The sequence below is a fragment of the Hoplias malabaricus genome, chromosome 2 (assembly GCF_029633855.1).
Source record: "Hoplias malabaricus isolate fHopMal1 chromosome 2, fHopMal1.hap1, whole genome shotgun sequence".
Taxonomy (NCBI): domain Eukaryota; kingdom Metazoa; phylum Chordata; class Actinopteri; order Characiformes; family Erythrinidae; genus Hoplias; species Hoplias malabaricus.
The window spans coordinates 54,977,224-55,001,710 of NC_089801.1; the positions used below are offsets into that span (position 1 = coordinate 54,977,224).

Consider the following 24,487-nt stretch of genomic DNA (forward strand, 5'->3'; position numbering starts at 1 on the left):
GATATGTGTTTTTGGCACAAAACATCAGTAAATATAAAATATGGTCAAATACATTGATGTTCATAGATGTATTTATACAAAAGAAATCACAATAAACTGTTTCACCACTTAATGTAGTCCATTCACAATGAGCACTGTTGCTAGGCAACATGAACACAAAGCTTTAACTATATTAATGTGGCATAGCCACTCCATGAAACAAAATCTTGAGTAGAAAAACACAGATATTTATCCTATTTCTGAAGGGACTCTACTTTATAGAAGGAATAGAAAAGGCTTAACCAAGTGAGCACTGTATAGAACTGTATTTCTGTCCTGATATCATGCTGTTCCAGGAGAACTGACTAAAAGTGACTGGCTTTAATACAGCAGCACATTAATATGGAATTCATATTCCATATTCCATATGAGATGTAAGTGTATGGATCTGGGTTATTTACGGGGTTATTCATATTTCAGCAGGGATACTTGGCATTGAGGGTACATGGGCAAGAAACACATTGAGCGTGACTGGACGGTGACTGCATGGCTACTTACTGAAATGCACGGAATTCTCCTTTAAGAGCTGAGTGGGTGAATGGAGGCTAGAATTCACGCTTTGATCATCAAAGAATGTGTGTGCTTTAGTTTAGTCCAGTGAAGTTCTGGACGTTGGACATCTTGAACAAGGTTAAGAAGCAGAACGAGCTCTAGACTTCGCTGCTGGGTAAACTTATAAGAACATTCAAACGAAACAAAAGCCTCGATCGTTTCAAAGTGACTCTTTGTGAGAAATGAAAATGGACTCTGATGAAATGTAGGATAAATCTACACAACTGTGTGCGCTATGACGCATGAATATATCACATTTTGTTTTGATATGTTTTTTCTTGTTTTTCTTTCGTGGGCCTTTCAAAAAAATAACAAGCACGGTATAACCTTTTGCTCAGGTGTCTTTTCCACCACTAGACCTCATCCAACAGGTTCTGCTCAGCACTGCTGCTTCCTGTGCAATCTGATTCTGATGCACACTGGGACTGAGTGATACTTGTTTATTTATTGTGGAATAAAGACACTGTGTGCTCAGCCTGGAGACAACAGCATATTTTTTTTTAGCTTAGGCTAAAGAGAACTTGTGAAACACGGCCCTTCGCTGGTAAACCAGACTGTTGACATGAACTCTTTGTCAGAACGACAGTGCCATTCACTGACGGGACAAGCTGGCAGCACTGTGAATGAAAGATAAAATCTGCCATTGTTGTGTTGTGTAACTGCAAAATGAGAGGCGAGAGGAAAGCCGTCATACAGTAATGTTTACTCAGCGAGAAAAAAAAGGCATGGCACTTTTACCAGCTTCACTATCTCTCTCACATGAAACCTATTGTTTTCAGTCAAAACAGCCTGGAGATTAAGACATGATTATCATGTCTATCTGAACTGAATCCAGACACACTGAGAAAAGGATGCTTTGGCTTTGTTCTTTTATGTGATGCTCATTACTTTAGCCAAAGTGTGTGCTACAAAAATGGACCCTATAAATATACACAGTCATGATTTATTTTATGTATTTATTTATTATGTATTTTAATATTTGATATTAAATATATAATATAATTTTCATATATTAGCCCTGTGCATGTACACAGAATGCAAAAAATAAATAAATAGAATCACAAGGCAATTAACTAAAAAAAGAAATAAGTAAATAAATAGATAACAAGCCCTATATTATTCCTCACTTTAGTCGCTCTTTGTTCAGAGAATTTATAAAATACTGAACATCTGTAAATGTTTAATGTACAAAAAAGAAAATATGTCAACTGAATCAAAAGTGGCCGTGGCACTACACTACACAGAGCAGAGTCACTGCCACACAGATCCAGTGTGCTGGGATCCAGGATCCAGGAACACACCCCGGAGGGGGCGCCAGTCCTTCACAGGGCGACACACATTCACTCACACACTCACACATATAGACACTTTTGAGTCGCCAATCCACCTACCAACGTGTGTTTTTGGACCGTGGGAGGAAACCTACCCAGACACAGGGAGAACACACCAAACTCCTCACAGACAGTCACCCGGAGTGGGGCTCAAACCCATAACCCCAGGACCCAGGAGCTGTGTGACAGCGGCATGACTGTGCCACCCCATAAAATTATGAATATATTTTAAATAGAAATCCCATATTGTTTAATTGCCATGTACAATATTGCTGAAATATTGAGCATCTCATGAAAGAAAACTCCAAGAAACATCCCAAAGGGACATATCTCTACTGTCCAGTGTTAAAGACACAAAGGAAGTGTCCCAAAACAGTACTGATGTGTTCATATTTACAAAAAAATTACAGACAGCAACTGCACTCAAGTTCTCCTTCAGAGACGGTCCAATAAGCTGAGATTTCTAAAAGCCTAGCATCACGCAGATATGCCTCAGACTAGGAGGGTAATTGCTCTAAAGACGAGCACTTTAGAAGACAAAAGAGTGCACTGATTACTTTAAACAGCATTGATGTAATCCTGATTATCATTAAGAACATCGTTCTGAATCCAAAGCTCTGCACTCCCTTTTCTCCACGCTCTTACTTACCATTTCAATGAATAAGTTAAATATAAATGCATGAACAACACTGTGCTGTGACACTTCATGATGCATGGTGTGGTGTGGGAAGTGTCTTCACACTCCTACCTGTCTCACTCTTTTCTTGGAGCTGCCCACTCTGAAGATCCCTACTGTCTGCAGGCCTGTGTGAAATAAAGCACAGTTGGTTTGTACCTCATCTGTACCTGATTTGGGTTAACCACATTACTCAAGGGATGACGAGGAGTTCATCCCCCGTGTTTTACAAACGTTTTGCTTCATGCAAACTTCCACCACACATACCGTACTTCTCAAGGTGCTGGCAGCAGCTGTCCACCACTCGAGGCACCTGTCTGTAGATAGGGTTCAGACTCAGCCTCTTGTCCCGGTGCTTCTCCTTCTTGCTAGGCGTCTCAGCCGGCAGAGACAGCTGCAGGGCCTCCAGCAGACGAGACTGGTTATCGTCTAAGTCGGTGATGGAGTCCACTGACATTCCACCCTGCCCAAGACATTACAGCAGTTGTTTGCAGACTGAAAATGGCCTCAACGACTAAACTAAACAAGACACAGGGAGAACACAGATATGGTGCTTTTCCACTGCCTGGGTCTAGCTCAGTTTGACTTGACTCGCTTAAAATTTGACACTTTTTCACTAGCACAGCTCCCCCACGAAATGGAGCTGGTGACATCACAAAACCCCATGTCTAACAGGAACCGATGCCTTTGAAAACCACAACAATGATGGTGGTAAAGTTAGGTGGTTTAGACATCATGCATTCACGTGTTGTTGTTTTTGGACTGAACACCCCAGTTCTCACTGATCAGTTTTACTTGTTGTATGTTCGGCTTTCACTAGAAATTTTTGAGGACCATTGGCCCAAGGAGCATACAGACCTCTTCAAAACACATTTACGAGCTGCCACTGTGAGTCCGGTGAAAATAAATGTGAAAGATACTGTAACTTAAGAGATTTTACAAGTGGTGGTTTGTGGTGGATTTTAATGAGCTCTGCATTTCCGGGTGATTGACATGTCTCTCTGGCCAATCAGCACTCTGCAAGGTTTACAAGTCACGATTTAGTACCTACTCAGCACGGTTGGATCTGGAAACTAACAGGGACTGGAAAATTACCCAGTTCCAGGGACCAGGTACCAGATTTGTCTATTTTTAGTAACTCGTTTCCTGTTTATTTTCCTTTTATTCACTTCCTATGCATTCAGTAATTTACCGTTTATCTAATACTTCCTGCAAATTAACTAACTTAATGTTTTTGCACAGTACTATACTCCATCTACTTAAAATGACTTATCCATTCTCCCTCACCCTCCTGCGTGCACGGGGGGCTGCCTCTGGTGTGTTGGGTGAGGTGGACTCATTAGCTGTCTCCGAGGTGGAGCTGAGTGAGGAGTTGCTGCTGGACAGCTCTTTGATGGGCCGCTTCGTAGCGAACTGTAGGATGGAGGAGACCAGGTCACTGGAGTCTTTGTGCTCCTCTCGGGGGACGGGATCCAGCCGCTGACCCTCCTGACGCTGCCTGTGGGTCCTGTCGTTGGCAATCACTTGCGACAGGGAGATGCCAAAGGCTTGTGGTGCATTCTCTGAAAGGAAAGAAGGAAAGTTAGAAAGACTCAACGTGTCTCAAATAAACAAATGCTCCAAGAAGCTGCAACACCTGGCAAATATAGGGTACAGCATACGTAACTGCCACAGGAGAACCTTCTGCACTCTCACATACAATAGTACACCACCCAGACGAACATGATATTTAAGCACATTTGTTAATAGGATTTGAGGTAATCAAAAGAAAAAAAAAAAAGGTTTATACAGGAAAAAAGTAGTAAGTAAATAGAATTATAAGGCACATACACACAAGATGAACATGTACATAAACCCCACTTGTGCAAGCTCTCATCCTGCAACCTAGACTGTGTAGTTAGCTCAGCTGCTACTGTTTTAATTTCTTAATTTTACCACTACCCCTTGTTTTTGAGTGTCATCCTTGGAATGGAGTTACATAGTGTAGCAGTTAAAATTTCCCCCTACGAAACGGGATGACCCTTCAAGAGCTGAAAACCTCATCAGAACAGTGCTTCATTCCCAGACTATACTCACGGTGCTCCTAAGGAAGCTGATTTCAGAGTGTTGCTGAATTCAAGGTAAACTCTGAATGTTGTTAATAGTGAGGTAGAGAAACAAACAGGCTAATGTCAGTTATATTTAGTTTTATAATGTAGTAAATGACTTTGTGCTGCATGGGTCACGATACAAAGTTAATGGACAAAGTATGGGTGGCTCAAAGTTTGAAAAACCCTGATTTATTACATTCTTCTGTACAGTACACACTGAGACACACTTGTGATCATCTCATCCACTTGCTTTTTCCAAAAGAGACTGGCATGTCAGGTACGTTGTTGGTTTCATGTAGTGCACACCTTCAAAAGTTCATACAAAATGTGCTATGCATACATCAGATATGTACTTTTAACTGTGTGCTAGTGTGGACAGAGGGCCGAAGAAAACGGTGTAGTGTCAGTCGGCTAAATCAAAGGCCATATGCCGTCCTCTGTCAGCAGCCCCAATCAACCAGTGTTTGAAACAAAACAGAACCGACTTGCTGGGAGAGAAAGTGTGTGTGTGTTTGTACTGTATATATACGCTATATACAGTGTATGTGTGTGGGGGGGTGTCTTTAATAGGGCAGACCATTTCAAAGGAGATGTGGTTTTTGAGCGTGCCATTATACAGCCAAGTGTAATTAAAGAAACCCCTCAGGCAAGTGCACAGATTGCTACAGTGTGTATTATAAATGTTAACATAAATGAAAGAGATGTAGGAAGTATGCAGCACTGCCATGTAAAAACAAAATTTAAGCTCAGATCAGTACTCTGTGTACTTCCTCTGGCAATGATGAATTGAGTTCTTGTGCTTAAGGGTTGTGTCTGCACTTACTGCCTTTTAAGACTGGCACTGGAGATTGCCCACTGCCAATTTAGAATCCCTGAATCAACAGCTAGTGGCTCAAATTGAGACTAAAATGACTGGCGATGGGCGGCACGGTGGTGCAGCAGGTAGTGTCGCAGTCACACAGCTCCAGGAGCCTGGAGGTTGTGGGTTCAATTCCTGCTCCGGGTGACTGTCTGTGAGGAGTTGGTGTGTTCTCCCTGTGTCCGCGTGGGTTTCCTCCGGGTGCTCCGGTTTCCTCCCACAGTCCAAAACACACGTTGGTAGGTGGATTGGCAACTCAAAAGTGTCCGTAGGTGTGAGTGTGTGTGTGTGTGTGTGTCTGTGTTGCCCTGTGAAGGACTGGCGCCCCCTCCAGGGTGTATTCCCGCCTTGCGCCCAATGATTCCAGGTAGGCTCTGGACCCACCGCGACTCTGAACTGGATAAGGGTTACAGATAATGAATGAATGAATGACTGGCGATGGCTTGTTTAAACAATGTAAAAAAGTCTAAGGCAGAGCAGACATGAGAAGCTATATTAAGCCAGAGAAAAACAATAAGGTGGGGCGACATAATATCATGTAAACAGCAATGTTGTTTTAGAAATCTATTAATTACGTATTAATGGTCAATTTTCATTTGTTAGCTACATAACATTTCATTTGTTAGCCTTGTAGCTCCAGTGCCAAACTAAAGACCAAACATATCTTGATGGCTCTGAATGGCTATGTTTGGGACAGAGGGAAAATTGAGTGAAATTTGATTTGTTGCACAATTACGTGTATCTTGACCCTGCTCTTATAAGAAATTGTGATGATTTCTGGTGTCTCTGAGAGGTGAAGCACATATAACAAAACAACAACGTTAAACAGTCTGTTTCACAGTAGCCTACAGGCGTCAAACAGGGCAAGGTGTGACTACATCTGTTTATGTGTTCTCTCCTTGTAAACTCAGTGGCAGCCAGACACAACACGCCAAAATGAGCCGTGGGACACAGTGGCCGATTTAATTCTTTTCCTTCAAAAAAAAAAAAAAGGGGGAAAATACAGAAGTCCTGCCAAATATGCCGTCTGTGGCAGGCTAGCTCTTGGCTGCGTCCCCTTACAAGGAGAGCTTTAAACTTGTCTAAATATATCTTGGTAGTAAATGTGCTTCCCCTCCCCCACTTTTTTGGTAGGCAAAATATTACACCTGAGGTTTGACACAGTGGAAGGAGTTGTGCCTCCACAGAAGTTCACTAGACTGAATAAATGGTCTGAATCACTGGAAGGGAAAACTAGTGGATGCACTTTTGTGGGAGAGAGTGATCAGATATTTCCCAGTCTGCTGATGACTTGATGTCAGTGTGGAAAGGAAAGCACCGTTTAAACTGCTTCTTTAGTAACTTAATGGTTGTTTTTATGAGGGGGGTTATTGAGTCTAAGAGATTTTGGACTTTTTCATTCTGCTCCGGTTCCACACTCGTAAGTCCTGCGGCCTGTTCCACGGACTCATTAACTAACCCATATATAATGCTCAGTTCATCTTCTTCTTCTTCGCAGAGGCTGTTTCTGCTTAGTTCTGGGCTTTGCTGTGTTTCTGTCATTCTTATCCTTGCTGTGTGGACTCTACTTGTGCATCCCACCACAATGCTTCCTATATTAGAGTTATCCTTTTTTAAGCCTTATAAAAATGGGCTTACTGAACAATAACATACTTGTCACAGCTTCTTAATTATTGTATATATATTTTTTCCTGAAAGAAATATAAATTACTGATATTAACATAACACAGACAAAAAAAAAAATGTGTCTATACGGCTTTCTTTCTGTAATAGCCCTTTTCCACCAGTGGAACCGGTTTGGTTTCCATTTACAAACCTAACTTGGAGTTTTGTCAGTTTTCAAAAAAGTTATTTTCTAAAACTAGGTTCTTCAGCATGAACCATGATGGCATCCAAAGAGCACAGAGCCTCAAATGAAGCATCATCGTGCAGTGGAGCAGAATGGGTCATTTGCAGCTTGTTATAATATGAAATTAAATAATAATAAAAAAAAAATAATTTAAAAACAGGAAAATGCTGCTGTGTTTTTTCTGGGGCTGTGTTCAGCATGACACAATGTGCGCAGGCTGTAATTCTTCACTGTTTTTTAATGTTCACAAGCTCCGCAGGACAGCTCAGAACTCTGCATCATTTAAACATGTATCTTTGATCTCACCCTGCTGTAAACAGTGGACAAACCATGACGCTCTCCTGAGTCTATTCATTTATCTAAGGCTCTGGCACTGACAGGAAATTCAGCCAAATCGACACCTTCCCCTGCTGAACTATCCTTGGTTCCCATAAAGCTGGTGGAAACACCAAAGTTCCAAGAATCCTGGAAGAAACCGGTTCAAGTTTTTTTGTATTATATAGGATTATCAGATTAGAGGTAAATTAGAGGTAAATTCACTTTATTAGAAGCCTGAATATTAATTTCTGTTAGTTCCCACGCTATCAATGGTGTCTTTTTTACCACCCTGGTTTTTAAACAATGTAGTAATATATTTTTTTATTCCATTTCTAGACTATACATGTTAATGGAGATTATACTCTTTAACTGAGTAATAAGTTGTAATTAATTAATCAGGGAGGCCACAAATATCAAATTAAGAGAGTCACACACTGTAGGCATCTGTTACCTTTATCTTTGTTCTTCTCCTTGGCTAAAGAGTCCAACTTCCTCCGTAGTGACTTCTTTCTCTTCTGGCCATCTGTGAACACATGGAACAGAGCAGCCACAGTTTAACACAAGGTAAAATACTGAATGTGATTTCTGCAGAAGAATCCAGAGCAACTATACATCTGAACACAGATTACGATCTTAGCTGAACATTAACTAACAACTCGTATGGATATATTAATCTTTCCCTATGGGTGTTGTTCATATATCCACTTCTGCCAGCCTCTTGGAAACTGGTCAGATATTTCCAGCATCAGATACTACACATTCATATGTTATTCATTTCTGAACTCTTCAAACCACACAAATGATCAAATTGCTCTTGGCATATCCTTCACATGTGTTTTTCAGTTATGTTGTGGGACTACTCTACATGGAAAGTGGCTTATCAGAGGTCTTTTACAATTAAAGTCAAACAACTGGTGGCTTCTAACCTCTCTACTATTCGAAATCCAAAGGTCTCCCCTTAACTTACGAATACAGCTTCAGAAGGTTTCCTTACTCCCACTAGCCCCACTCTTAATAACACAACTGGATGAGTATGACTCTTGGCCCATGACTCGGTGACAGTGGTTAATCCCCTCTGCTTCATCGCCCAAACACAAGCATCAATCATTAGAAACATGATGCAAAAAAAGGGCTGTCAGCTGTTTCTTATGTAAATCCTAGCAGCTCCTGGACAGGTATGAGTGAAGCCAACAGTGTTCAACACTGACTCATCATTATTTTCCAAGGATTAACCCTAGTTCTGGATTACAACACATTAAAGATTTTGATTTTAAAGAAAACATAATAATAATAATAATGATAATGATAATAATAATACGTTTAATTTAGAGCGTGCCTTTCTCAAACTCAAAGACAATTTCCATAGAGGAGGACAAAAAACTAAGAAAAAACACACTAGAAACAAAAGATATCAATAAAGGCAAATGTAAGACAGCAGATTAATCAAGGTAATAAAGAATGAAAATGCAGAGGGAAAAGATTTGAAAGAGGAAATTGAGGCACAAAGATGGAGAGACTGTGGCAAGTTATTCCACATTTTTGGAGCCGATACACTTAAGAATCTATCACCTACTGAGACCAATTAAAATTTAGGAATGGACAGAAGGCCAGCATTAGAAGACCTAGGAGAGCAGGTAGGAGAGTATGGGTGAAGGAGTTCAGTTAAGAGGGTGCAAGACCGTGCAGAGATTTGTAGGTGAGTAATAGAAGTTTAAACAGTATACGAAGAGAGACCGGTAGCCAGTGTGCCCTAGTCCCGCCTTTGCTCCACCCTCTCGTCAGTGTCTCCATCTGTGTCCCCTTTGTTCATTTGTGTCTGCACTTCTTTGTTAGACATTTCCCTTTCAAGTCAGTTTGTGTCTCTCTTTCGTCTGTTTCCCCCTTTAAGCTGGTACCCTTTTAGTCTAGTCTGTTAGTAACTATAGTCAGTCTTTGTACCTCTTTATTGTCTGTGTCCCTTTCACTCACTTTACCTGTTTGGTTGTTCTCTTTCTCTCTCTTCCCTCCAGTCTGTCTATTCCAGTTTGTGCCATTGTTCTATCTGTCTAAGATGTTTCTACTGTTTGTATTCTTGTTGCTTGAGTTGGTCTGTTAATTCCCTATCCTGGTCTGTCTGTATCTGTCTCCCAGTCTAGGTCTGTCTCCCAGTCTTAGCACTCTGTCCACGTCTCTCTGTCCAGGTCTTCTGTTTGAGTATCTGTTGGTTTCCTGTTTCAATAAAGTCTGTTATTGCATTTGCGTCCACCTCCGTCAGTCCGCACGGTCCTGACAAAAACCAGGGAACTTTGAGATAATGTAAGAAAAGATTTAGCACAATTTAGCTTTAGAAAGTTTAAGCTTAACCATTGTTGGATATTATATAGAGAGGACAAAGTGGTGGAAGGCAGAGAGGCAAAGAACTTAGTGCTGATATACAACTGTGTCATCAGCATACCAGTGAAACCGGAGACTGTGTCTGAATAAAAGAACATGATTCATTCATTCATTGTCTGTAACCGCTTATCCAGTTCGGGGTCATGGTGGGTCCAGAGCTTACCCGGAATCATTGGTTGCAAGGCAGGAACGTGCACTGGAGGGGGCCTTCACAGGGCTGAATGAACATGAGTCAGATTTGATGAATACGCTACATTTATCTAGTTCAATCTACTGGATTGAATTAGAGAAATATTTAAATGTTTATAGCTTAACCCTTTGGGGTCTAAGGACATTTTCTCAATTTTCTGAAATTCTGAAAGTACTTGTATTATAATATCGCCCACATGTTTTATATCAGAATGTTCAGAACAATCTCAGCTCTCTCGTTGAGAGGCCCATGTGACCTAGAGCATTTTATGAAGAGATAATCTGTCTCTAACCCTGAAAAATCCGATTTTAGGAAATCTTTATATTTCTTATGAGAACATCCCTTTACTCGTGTGGATGAATTGTTCTGGTGATTGAAATAGTTTTATCAGAGTCTTGAAAACAAGTGAATCCACCAGTTAGACACAGAGGAGGCGTGTCTCAAGCTTATACATAGGCTTGTATCTCGGGATGTATAGTATCGTGTACAGTCCTGCAATAACATGTCATTGCATGTCATGTCAACAATCTAAAGAGCAGTTTCTGCACATTCACAGAGTGTTTGAACTGTATTTCTGCACTGTGATCTCGCTAAGATATTAATAGAAACATCGCCAATGGTCATTAACGCGCCGGTGCATTCTCCGACCCTAGAGGGTTAATTAACATGTCATTTTTTTGTAATTAAACATAAAATGTTAAAGCAACACAGTTTAAAATATGGACAAAGAAAATTAGAAAAGGCCAGCTCCTTTTTAAATGTTATGCTCCACCTTAAATGGTGCTGCTGTGATGTTGGGGGCACTGAGGTGCCGGAATGTATCTATTGCACTCTTTAATATGGAACAGTGCATTAGAAATAGGATCTGAGCCTCGTTATAACGCAGGTTGATAGAACAGAAAAAGTGACCACACAGTGGATTAAACGCTTTCTTGTGGAGTCATAAGACTTGTCTGCTTATGTAAGACTAGCTATAAACTTTTCAGCCACAATGGTTTTACTTGGCTTATCCTGCCCTGATGGGATGATTGAGAGGCGTGGAACTCTATGGAAATATAAATGCAGTTGGCTCGGTTTCCGCAACCATTTTGACACAGACTGAGTGCAGTAGATGTGATAATGTTATTGTAAAATAGAGAGGCATATTTCCCCTTTAAGATTTACATTTTGCCTTCTTTGTTGCATTGTGGATTTTTGAAAATTATATTTCAAATGTAAAATGCACATTAGGTGAATAACACTTTTAACTTTTTTTTTCTTTTCCTTTTTTTCATAATCACATGAAACGTGCTCATTCAAATTGGGAAATATGTTTTAATATAAATAAGGGTTCTCATAAAGCATTCAGATATTAAATGCAAATGGAATTGGTGCATCTGAATTCGAATTCTGGGCTCAAATTTGCATGTGTTAGTGGAACGTTTATATTTCATTGTCATTTTAACTATATTTTCATATTTTCATATTGGTACTGATATACTCCAATATCTGTGTTTTAAAAACAAATATAATATGGCAGATCTCTTCTGCTGATTACTTAAAATATGTCTGACATTTGCAAGTGGTTGCATTTCAGCTTTACAGTGGCATAGAGACTGTATACAGCTGGAAAGCACTGATTATATTCTTCAAAACAAAGTGTTTTTTTGAATGGCCCTGTTCTTAAGATTAATTAGAAAACGTATATTAAAATAATTAAACTGAAAGGAATTTTAGAAGCATTAACTGTTTATATGCTTGTCAATTAGTAAATTTCCAACACAGGTATGTGTGTTTGAGAAGGACGGCAGTATGGCCATGTGTGTATGTGTGAGAGAGATAGACATGGGGTGGGGGAGAGAGGAAATGGTTGAGATTCTTCACAGATGGGGTTTGCGTGGCCGAGTGGAAAACCCAGGAAGCCTCCGATCCCCTTCTTTCAGCCCAATGCCATGTGAAATCGCTCAAAGTCAGTGTTTTCTTTTCTACCTCTGTCTTGCTGGATGGCTTTTGGGGCTTTGCCTTCACTCGACGTAAGCTTGAGTCAAGATAAATAACAAAACCGGGGCATTCTGCATGCCCACTAAAGCCTCTCGACACTCAGAAGAGACTGAGAAATGTCCCTAACACATGGGCATCCTGAGTTCTGGAATTAATAGAAAACGCAGAGCAGCACATTAAATCATTGTGGGAGGGAGGGATATAACCCTAGCAGCGGAATGCAGGCCGAAGGGCTAATATATGATCCGCTTTAAGAGCGTGACTCTGGAGGATGGCTTTTGACAGCGTAACTGAAGATTTCAGACAGGAAGCTCGACACCTACACTGTGTCTCGTGTTTTGAACGTACTCCACTCTCAGAATTAAGCTTTGACTGTAGTGAATCCAGGAGGTTCTGCTGGTCCTGTGGGGCCACGACCACAAACAACAGACGATATCTTTACACAGGGACACGAGAAGGTGTTTTAGGCAGAAGGTGCTTCGAATTTCAGCAGCATATGTCATATAAACTGTGACGTCACATTAAAAGCCTTTTAGTTTTTTTTTTTATCTATTTTTTTTCTCTCTATTAATGACACATTTATATGAAGCAGTTTTAGAAGCACTTGGTAAATAAAATACAAGACTTATAACCTATAGTATTATTTTGAGGTTTAAGTCGTAATATACTGATCGTTAAATCACTGGACCAGATTCCTACAGTAAAAACACATGATTCGCTGTGGATCAAAAGCCCTGTTCTTAAGGGCTACCACCGTTTTCTGATTATTCTGGTTTTCTGTGATCAAACTTCAGTAAATCATTTGTAATTAAGCTTTAGACTGCATTTCTTTTGGAAATTTCTTGAATTTATTTTCCCATTCACTGTCGTTTATTTATTTGCACAAAATACATTTTAAATGATTCTGAATTTCATTTTTATCATTGTTAGCGGTTGAATTTCTATCTGCCCTAAAAAGCAGAGGGGCAGCCATGGCCTGGTGGTTAGGGAATTGGGCTTGTAACTGGTAGGTTTCCGGTTTGATCCACAAGGCACAGTGACTAGGGCTGCCCACCGTTCCGGGCACACTCACTGTCCCCTAGTGTTCACTAGTGTGTGTGTAATTGTGTGTTTCACTGCACGGATTGGGTTAAATGAGGAGTACAAATTCCTCTGTGTGCAAGCACCATGGCCAGTAAAGTGATTCCAATTCAAATTCTGCAGCACCGTGTTCAAGAAGATATTGATGAGGGATCAAAACACCAGCTTCACGTCTAACTGGAGGAGCCTATTCATGTTGATTTGCATAATATTAGTTAATGATATGCTTTCTTTGATATCAGATTTTAGCTCAAGCAATAACAATAATAAAAAATATATACAGTTTCACCTTTTCTAAATATCAGCAGAGATTTGTGTTTTGTGTGAGTGTTTAGTTTGTCATTTTAAATTTCACTTTAAATTTTAGATGGTAAGAGGATGTGTTTTCCATAGCAACATTCATACAGTGCTTCTCATCTTTGAGGCTCACTTTTCCACCAGGTTTTTTCTCTTTCATGTTTGGTGGCTGTTCTCAATAAAATGTTGAGCTGTGACAGGATGCAGGCCTCTGGCAGTTGGTCAGGCAGTGGAGGCTGGTTCTGTTAACACCAGGCAGATCAGAGAGACTCCAGACCTCACAGCTCTCTGAAGTTACAAGCTCTCCTGCTTACGTGAGGCCACTCGCTAGGGTTAGCTCACTGCTTCTACATAAATGTGAAGTACACTTTTCCTGTGAAAAGCATTCTACAGAATGTTTCCTTTTCCCATTTCTTGATGGTTCTTAAAGGATCTACATGAAAAAAAAAACCTCAAGGCTGTGTTCAGATCTGGCCCCTTGTATGGGATCATGTGTTTCCACATTCACAAAATGGTGATGATAATAATGGCAGAATAAAACAAGCCTTACCCGATGAGCTCTGATCTTTCTGTGCCACATTTTTATAAATGTTTCTATCAGTTAAGGGCCGAGACCAAGGTCCAAAGACTCAAAAGTTCTCATACAACACTACATGCCATACACAAGCAACACACCACAACGAGTTGTTTAGTAATCTCAGTTGACTTGCTTAGGTGTTTTATGACACAATTTGACACGTCTATTCAAACAGCAGTTAGTTATGATCAAAATCATAATCTGATTAGATCGCGCTAATAATAACCGCACATTTGTCCAAGGCAGCTATCACTGACCACTGTCCACTGGTTGCTAAATAATGACTAAGCAGAGAAATACAGGACAGATTAGATTACTTTTGTATGATGAACTCCCATAGTGAGGAGTGAATTTGAGAAATGAGTTTGCAAAACAAATACAGTGGAACCTCTACTAACGAACGCCTATACGAACGAATTTCCAAGATACGAACCGGGCATTTGAATATTTTTTGCCTCCACCAACGAACCATGACTCTAGAAACGAACCCGAGCCTCCACTGAGCCGGCAGCTGGAAATGGCCACTGACCCCAATAGGCGAGTCTCCCAGCACCCCCAGACTTGAGTGAGCTTTTAAGATTAGCAAATTGTAGTTTTAGCAATTTAACATTAGTGTAAATAGCGGACATCGAAATTCGTGCTAAGTTAAGCCATATCTATGCTTCGTCTCCACACATTCACCGCCTATTCTCCGTTATTCCACCCACCCCCACCTCCCGTCATTCAGCCAGTGCCTGTGTTACTCCTCCAGCCAGTCGTCACGTCTTCAAGGTAGCGATGTGTAACCACTTTTTTATTTATTTATTTATTACTGTTACCACTGTATTTCTTTTTTATTTTTAGTAACGGTACATGTATTTTTTTACTAATTTGAGAGTTTTGTAAATATATATCAGTTCAAAAAGGGTGACTTTCGGGGTGGGGGCTGGAACGCATTAATTGCTTTTTCATTATTTTAAATGGGGAAAATACGAACAGATCAAGTTCGTAGGTAGAGGTTCCACTGTATATTTAAATGACTCTGTCATAAAACTTTTAATGTCTTACACTGGAATTTTCACATTCTTCAAAATATAACTGAATATGGTTGGTTTATTTTATTTTTATTAAAACGGTCTAAATTTATGTCATGTGAGAAATTTAGCATCGTGGATTTTGGGTAGAGCCACCCAGTGCGGGAGTGTGTCTCCTGTTCATACGTTCAGAAAAGAGGAGAAGCTCTTATTGTCATGTGCTGCTTTTTTTATTTCATTTTTATTTTCTAGTGGGAGGGCATGAGGGCTTCTGGAGGAAAAAGTTTGAATAATTCTGCTCTACAAGATCATATCTGACCTGCAGCATTTCTGAAGAAGTGTATACTAAATCAAATTCTGATCCTATCACTGCTCCTAAAATACACTTGTAGGTCAACAACTGTGACGCTGGAACAGCAAAACAAACTTGAATTAGCCTACAGTCAACGGAACATGATTCAGAAGTTCACATAACAAGATGGACTGTGAAATGGTTTACGGATCTGCATTCAGGGCAGTCTGGCACAAGGCTGAGATGTACCTGATATTGAAAATTTTATCTCTTTGTTTTGTCTGTAAAAATATATATTGCTTCTGCTATTACAATGGGCATGGATTCCTTGCCCTTTTCTTTTGGCTTTAACTGTTGTATAAATGCAAAGTAACACTCAAGGTTGTAACTGCAGTTACCACAACAATAGACCCGTCATGGTTTTTAATCAAATTTTTTATGATGATTTATTCATTCATTCATTATCTGTTACCATTTATCCGGTTCATTAGGCACAAGGCAGTGACACACACACACACACACACACACACACACAAACATTCGTTCACACACTCACACCTACGGACACTTTTGAGTCACCAATCCACCTACCAATGTGTGTTTTTAGACTGTGGGAGGAAACCCACGCGGACACGGGGAGAACACACCAACTCCTCAAAGACAGTCACCCGGGGCGGGAATCGAACCCACAACCTCCAGGTCCCTGGAGCTGTGTGACTGCGACACTACCTGCTGCACCACCATGCCGCCCTACCCAATGATGATTAATTGATAAATGAAAAATCAATGCATTTAAAAGGACATTATGTACATTTTTATCTTAAAGCCACAGCTGCAAATTCATTGTGATGCTCCATTGACCTGCTGTTGCTACTCCGGGCTCAGCACTGTAGAAATTGAAATATGTATTTTCTCTAATTAAAATCCACATTCACAAAGTCAAAACATGGCTAACATCCAACTAATACAGTGAGGATAGGGCTGTGCCACATTGTATGGTTCACAATAATTTCATCATAATTTTTTACAAATATTAAAAATCTATATCGTGATAATAGAGATATTTTGACTTGACCTCATGCAGTTACCCATAATACGGCCTATGTTCTTTACATGAACAATTTAAGCATAGTGAAGTACGGTGGAAAGTGGCTCTAAGGCAGAGGAATTTTCTTCAAAAAAAAGGGTAGTGACTTCAGTCATTGCCCTGTGAAGGACTGGCGTCCCCTCCAGGGTGTATTCCCGATGATTCCGGGTAGGCTCTGGACCCCCCGCGACCCTAAATTGGATAAGCGGTTACAGATAATGGATGGATGGATGGACTTCAGTCATGTGCAGGTGGTTTGGTTACAAAATAAACAAATATTAAATAGTAATATAGCATTTATTTTGTTGTAATAGTGTGTCTTTGAAAATTAATAAAAGTTTAGTCACATCGCCAAGAATATCGTTATCGCCAAAATACAGTGAAATATTGTGATATTACTTTAGGGCAATATCGCCCACCCCTAAGTGAGGTTGAAAATTTGAAAAGATCTCATGATAAAAAAACGAATAGAAAGACCACATTTAGTGGGTGTATAATTGTATAGACTTTTTACACTTCTGGTCCAGTAAATGTGTACAATGTGCTGCTAGGTGTGACATTCTTTTTGTGATTCTGATGGTTGATTAATTTTATTTTTTGGATATTCTCATAGATATTGTGTTATTTGTTGAATACTGTGCTGCTTGATGATTATATGCACTGTCTGTATGCACAGCTGTTATATGTTCAAAGCTAGCAGGCAATTGTTTGACCAGGCAATTGTTTAATGTGACAGGACAACTAGCCCATGCCCTCACCTTTGGGGATAGTGATCTGGCAGCCCAGGTCATAGTCTTGATGTAGCCGGTTGTAGGCCACCTCCTGCAGCCTCACTCTCTCAAGTTCTGACAGGCTTTGGATGGCCACAGGCTTGAGTTGAACGCTTCTCCCAGACAGGCTATTCCAGGTGAAGTCCCCCTACAACACAAGGAAAGAGGATAAATGTCATACAACAAGCTCATATTCATCTCAATGAGCTGTTACTTCATTTGATGTTCTGATTCACTCTGGATTTTCATATACACAAGTGTAGACTAAACCAATCTAAACCAAGCTATATGTTTAACATGTCCTACAGGTTTCTGTTCATTCACAATCCGTTATGTTAGTATTATTATGTTACATAGGATTTCAATGGTAAACACACTGAAATGAGCTGTCCAGTGCATCATGCTGAGCAGGACACCTCAATGTGTGTTTTAAAGCATAAAATCTGTCTCTTCATTGGCAAGCACATAAAAACAAGCTTCAACTTGTTGCTGAACTTCACATAAACAATTTTAGTGAAGAAACCTCTAAGCCATAAATATTCATGGTAGCGGTGGTGGGCAGGAACTTGGCCTGAAGCTTTTTTAGAAAGCAATGTATGATTTATTAAACCCTCTAATCCGGTCATGAATGATTTTATGTCCAGTTATTCATTTTTGTTACTGAGGGTTTTCTTCCCAAAGCAGTTCCTGTTTCATCGTCGTCGTCCCTCACCCCTTTTCTCTCTGGGAGGATCATTAAACAAGTGGGACTGCATTTTTAATAATTAATCCTAGCCAAGAGGTCCACATATCTGTATTCTAGAAACCCTTTAAGCAAGTAAAGATAAGTTGATTTATTGTCAATTTCAGTAAGCCAACACAGTTCAATCTGATCTCCTTGAATAGCCTGATGTTAAGATAAAATTCTCCTAATTTCCATGTTCCACTCTTGTTATGTGTTCCAAGGGAGTGGTTAGATGCAAAACAAGTCATGGAATTGTCTTGTAACTCACTCACTCACTCACTCACTCACTTACTCACTCAAGGGAGTGTTCTTCGGTGTTTGAAAAGCACTATTTGGTTTTTAATGTGTATCTTACTTATTAAATTAAAATTAAATGGTTTATAATAGCATTGTAACTGTGTGAAATATTAGTAAAGTGTTTGCATGCCCATTATATTCTTTGAGGACTTTTTAGGACTAGAGGTTAAGTTCATTTAGGGCTGGATATTTTTGGTGGGAGGGCTAAGAAAAGTAGTGACAGTCTAAAAACTCCAGTAGCACTGCTGTGTCTGATCCACTGTGTGACAGTAATGCCTAGCCACTCCCATCTCTTAAGTATGAATCAACCATAAATATGACTGATGTCTTGTTTTGAAATTACATTACTAGTCCCATCCGAATAGGGCTAAAGACATGTTATGCCCTTATTTATTTCTTATTGTCACAACTGTGTGGCTTACATGTTGAGCTGTCATTCAGCTGCTGAGTGTACAAAATGTGCCTGTATACTTATAAATGTTAGAAGGTCCTTTGTGTTTTGCCTTCGCATTGAGTTATTCCTGCAGTTGGATATCTTTGGCATGTACGCACTGTGTTTTGAGTTGACAGTCCATAAAATCACAACAGACACAGCGTGCAGAGTGCCTCTGGGGTTGCGATGATGCAAGGCCAGTATCCAGAGCCAGCAGTTTGTATCGCTGAGCAGAAAGGCACAGCAAGGGCAAAGGAAATAGAAGACGAATGTTTGTGTTCACTTTTGTGTAGGAGACAGAAAGAACTCCAAGCCTTGCACTCAAAGCATGTGTAACTGCACACTCTGTCTCTCCTTTAAAAGAGAAAACACCAGGCCAAAGTTGAAGGCCTTGGTCCAGTCCTGTTTCACTCCCCTCTGAAAAGCCTTATGTTCCTTAATAAAATGGGTGGACTCACAGTGAAGATTCTTCTCAAAAGTACCCTGTTCTTCACAAGTAAACTGTAGACCAAACATTTTGAAACTGGCAAAGCTGAAAGATTCATTGCATACACAATCTAATAAGAGTGGAGTTAAATGTAGTAAACACACATTTTATTTGTATTGTACACAACCACACCTGTCCATTTGGCACACTATGGCCAGCACCTGGCGCTAAAGCCTGGAAAAATTGATATTTCAAAACAACACTTTCAAAAACTGGTTTCTGAATCGATTAATATAGCAACACAGCTCTTCATCATGTTAACTGCCATCTACTTTATCTAAAGGGGTTTTCCAAAAACTACTTCTGGTTCTATTGAAAGTGGTGTACTCTCACTCCAACATCATAGAATTAATTTTCATATTCATAAACTTAGACTATGTTCACATTACCAGTCTGAAGTTTTCAAATCTGATCTTTATAGAAATGTGTTGACATCAAATTCATATCCAATGCCGGGCCATGCTACATGAATGTGAATGGTCAGATTGAATTGTCTGTACGCATGCGCTGGAACTGGCAGCAGAGCAAAACAACTGTGGAGGACAGGCTTGAGTCATTTCCTAAAGAGTGCCATACTCCCTACATGGTGCACTTAACAGATTGTTAAAAACTATTACACCCAGACTGGAAGATGTGAAGCGTATAGCCAATCGTAACTGTTTTTTTAATAGGTCTTGGTCGGTGACTTGTGATTTTTCAGCACGCCATTACGGCAGTATAGTCACAATGAAAACAGTGAAGAACATACGTTATTTTTATACTTGGGCAGCAGTGACAGCTAAAACTGGAGAAGTATGAGCAACGTGAGAGGATTCCACACCATTCCAAACCATTTTGTTTAGGGTATAAATGTGTTTACCTGCGATAAGTTCCCAAACTATAAATCCCGATTGCCACGGCTTTTCACTGCAGCAAGTGATCAACTGTTAGAAGACTGAATTTGACTAATTAAACGAGTGGAATCAGGTGTGTTCTCCTTGTTTGAGTGAAAACCTGCAGATAAGTTCAGACACCTCTGCATTAAAGCAAACCCATATGAACACATTACAAATTTAGGCTGTGATGATGACAATGGTGAAGTCATGTTATAGTGTATATTATTAGAGCATAATCTTATCCAGAGCCTGCTTTCAAACTAAATACATATTTAAAAAACGACATTGTGCCAATGAAACAACTCAACAATGAAGTTTGGCAGAGTACTAAAGAAGACCAGAAAATATTCAGATTTCATTATGGTATTATTTCCTATATTAGCTCTTTACGGATGAAGCAGAAATGAACAGATATAAATTCTTCTCTAGTGGTAATTGTTTTCATCATGGGGCTTAGTACTGCAATCTTGCATGCAACATAATCATATTTTTCCACTGGTAAAAAGAAATGAGCGAAAACAACATGCTCAGAGTTGAACAGTTCTAGAACAGCCTTGGCTACAGTTGACTGCCAAAAATGGCAGTGACAACAAACTTCTCGTTCATGTGACGTCACCTGTCAATGACCGATTGTCATTTTAGAAACAGATTTGTTCACGTTTAAGATACAGGCCACTTATATTTATGAATGTGAACCATTAAATAAGTCAAATCCTATCTGAGTAAAAAATCTGAATTGATTTTTAACTGAATTAAAACTATTATTATTATTTATATTTTATTCATATTATTGCTATTATTTTTGCATAAAGTGTATGTCTTGTGTGCCTCCACAAGGGGGATTGTCCAGAGTTGAAGTGGATGGGGCACAGCTTCAGAAAACTCAGAAGGAGAAAAACAGCTGGAAGAACTGAGACGTCTGCCAGGGCACGTCTGTGAAAGCACATCTCCAAGCCACACACTCTTCTCTTTCTCATTATTCATGCGGCCCTTGGACTTAACTGTGACTAAAGGTTTTTGGCACCGGTGGACATTTGCGGAATGTGGGTGAAAACAAACACTGGATTTAATTACTGCAGAAATGCATAGGTTTTTGATTTCTCTTTGGGGCAGCAAATACCCAAATTAACCCTTGCATTTAGTAATTTTGTTAACTACCCTGGTCACAAACTGCAAACACCTTTTTCTTTGGTGCCCTGAATTGTCATGTTACTAGCACTCATAATCTCTCTTACTCTACGTTCTATCTACTGTCCTGCCCTATCTAACATCCGGTCTGTTTTTAACAAAACCACAAACCGACGTAGGCTCTGTTTCTATGTATTCAGATCTCTTGAACTGAAGTCTAAAAAGAGGCCTGGAGCTCTTATATTAATAATATATATTACTGTTAATTTATTTCCACAATTCTTTCAGCCAAAGTGCCTATGAGGGGATCAGATACAGCAGTGCTGGAATTTTTAAACCGGTGTCCACTCACTGTCCACTCTTGTTAGACACACCTTTGGTCCACCTTATGAAAGTAAAGTCAGAGACAGTAACGTATCTGTCACAGCACAGTCTGCGTTGGTCATCTGCTAGTGCTTCATCAGTGGACACAGGACTCTGTCAGCTGGATATTTAAAAACTCGAGCAGCACTGCTGTGTCTGATCCACTCGTACCAGCACCACCAGTGTCACTGCAGCTTTGAGAATGATCCACTACCCAAACCTTACCTGCTCTGTGGGTGTCCTGACCATTAAAGAGCAGGCTGAAATGCATGTATACAGAGAAACAAGTGGACTAACAGGTTAGTAATAAAAACTCATCAAAGATTCTCACCGTGACTCAATCAAGCTGCAAAATTTAGATTTTTGACTTTTGATTGGCTAAAGCTTCTTTCCATTTTTCTGCCCCCCTTCAGCCCCATACATTCTACCCAAGGGCCTGAGAGGCCTTCACCACATGGACCTAGAATGTACAATACATGCACCATCAATGACTTCCATGTGGGAGAAAATGTGCTTGGAGCAGACAGCAGAAGAGCAACCGAAAATGGCTCATTGTGTACGCAGACCCTTCATTTCAACTTCACCTTACTCTCATTTTGTTCATATGCAGGGTAGGCTCTGAACCACAGTTTAACCTCTGCCATGGTGAAATTGATAATAAATGATATTTGCAAATGACTTGTCAATGAAACACAGAGCAAGAACAAAAACATCTGTTTTATTCTCTTTCATGAGACTCTTCTGTCACACTTTATTTGGAAGGTCCTTATCTCAAAGTGCTCAAACTGCTTACAGACTGTGATTTATCAGCAGCATTAACCCTAATTCTTAAAGGCAATGTAGACGATTCCAGAACAGCAAAAACAAACCCTCTCCTGTTTGTTTTCATTTAGAAGCTCTGCATTATTTAAGGTGGAACAGTATGTTTGAGTGGATGACTATATCTCATTTGTGGTGGAAGTTTAAAGTTCTCATTTATAACTCCGGGTGTTTAGTTTGTTGCATATTCAGTATGTGTTTAATTTCGTGGAAAGTTAGTGGTTGGAATCCCACTGAAACTGCACCTGAAACTGCAGATAGAAGTCATAGTATCCACCTAATGCCAGCCTTACATCAAAGGACTTTTCAAGCAATTTCACTGTCACAGCCAAATTTCAAAGTTGGAATAATATCACCTGAGTTTTGCTGCGGAGTTGCAGTGGGCAGCCATCTTGATCGTTTGGTGTGAGGTGATCAGGAGAGTCTTGATGTTCCCATAAAATCAACTGTGTTTAATGTTATCACTAGTCTTTAGCCTTTAGCCTTTAAAATTGAGAATCTACTGATACCGAGTCCTGATGTTATAGCTATTAAAATTAGCCCAGTGTATCTGCTTGACACTGAATATCTGGCATTAAGAAAGAAGGAGTCTTCATGAACAGCTCATATAAATTCCACTTAATTCAGCATTGAACATTTCAAAATGGTGGAGGAGGAGGAGAAGAAGGGAATGCGAGCTTGTCGCCTAGAGGAAACAAAGGATCAGACTTAAGATCCCGTTCAATAAAAGCAGATACAGCTCAGTAAAATGATGCCGTGATTGGCCATGATATCAATATTTGAGATTGGATCGAGACATCCCAGCACAATACTATATTTAATGTATGAAAACCACTTACATTGGATTTATTACGTTCATGTGAGGCTGATTATTTAAATGAGTTGCAATCACAATCTACTAAATGGGCACATCTCAGGGATATTGCATGTCCAAATATATAGCCCTAACCCTATAAAAATGCACATTTCTAAAAACTTCTATTGCAATATGCCAAACACAGACATGAGAACAATATTATTATTATCAATAGACTGACTGCAGTGGGTTTTCACCAGCGTGATCACCAACATGTTCACTGTGGTTCACTTGAATAAAAACACCTGAATGAGCCCTGAGATTGATGACTGCTATAAGCCTTAGGGAGGCACAATCACTGTCAGCAATCAGCATTTTAATTTAATGATGTATATTAAGTGCATTAAATTGAACACTGCTGTTAGTATCAAAAGTTGTATCAATGACTTATTGCATTAAAAATCATTTGTCACTTGAACTTTATTTAATTCATGTCTTTTAAATGGTATATCTATTCATTCATTCATTCATTCATTCATTCATTCATTATCTGTAACCCTTATCCAATTCAGGGTCGCGGTGGGTCCAGAGCCTACCTGGAATCATTGGACGCAAGGCGGGAATACACCCTGGAGGAGGCGCCAGTCCTTCACAGGGCAACACAGACACACACACACACACACACACACACATTCACTCACACACTCACACCTACGGACACTTTTGAGTCGCCAATCCACCTGCAACGTGTGTTTTTGGACTGTGGGAGGAAACCAGAGCACCCGGAGGAAACCCATGCGGACACGGGGAGAACACACCAACTCTTCACAGGGTATATCTATTTTTTAAATAAAATTTGATACATTTATATTGGAGATCTGTTTAATAGAAAATACTGTAGTAAGAAAATACTTAGCCCACACAGTTTGAGCTCAGTTTTTGATAAAAATGTATGACCTAATCACCACTGTAGTAAACACTATGTACTGAAGACTTTGTGTCAAAGGCCAGTACAACTCCAATGGGAAAGAGGGAGAAAGAAAGAACATGAACAGAACCATCACATTTTGCCTGAATAACTTGAGGCGGGGCAAACACTGATCATAGTGCACAGCTCTGAAACATTTTAAAAATAGTCAAGAGGAAACCCTTCAGGAAGATGCAGAATATGCTCAACTCAGTGCTTCCGACA

At 39.9% G+C, this 24,487-nt stretch overlaps 1 protein-coding gene across 1 annotated transcript in view; it reads right to left on the reverse strand.

Annotated features, from left to right (window-relative positions):
- The window catches only part of LOC136686474 (rho GTPase-activating protein 6-like), a 64,264-nt gene that overhangs the window by 12,681 nt on the left and 27,096 nt on the right, over positions 1 to 24,487 (reverse strand). The window contains exons 2-6 of the mRNA XM_066660284.1: positions 17,362 to 17,521; positions 8,166 to 8,237; positions 3,886 to 4,160; positions 2,866 to 3,061; positions 2,671 to 2,726 (exon numbers count right to left, since the gene is read on the reverse strand). Coding sequence (XP_066516381.1) covers positions 2,671 to 2,726; positions 2,866 to 3,061; positions 3,886 to 4,160; positions 8,166 to 8,237; positions 17,362 to 17,521 — 759 coding nt within the window. The remainder of the gene's footprint in view (positions 1 to 2,670; positions 2,727 to 2,865; positions 3,062 to 3,885; positions 4,161 to 8,165; positions 8,238 to 17,361; positions 17,522 to 24,487) is intronic.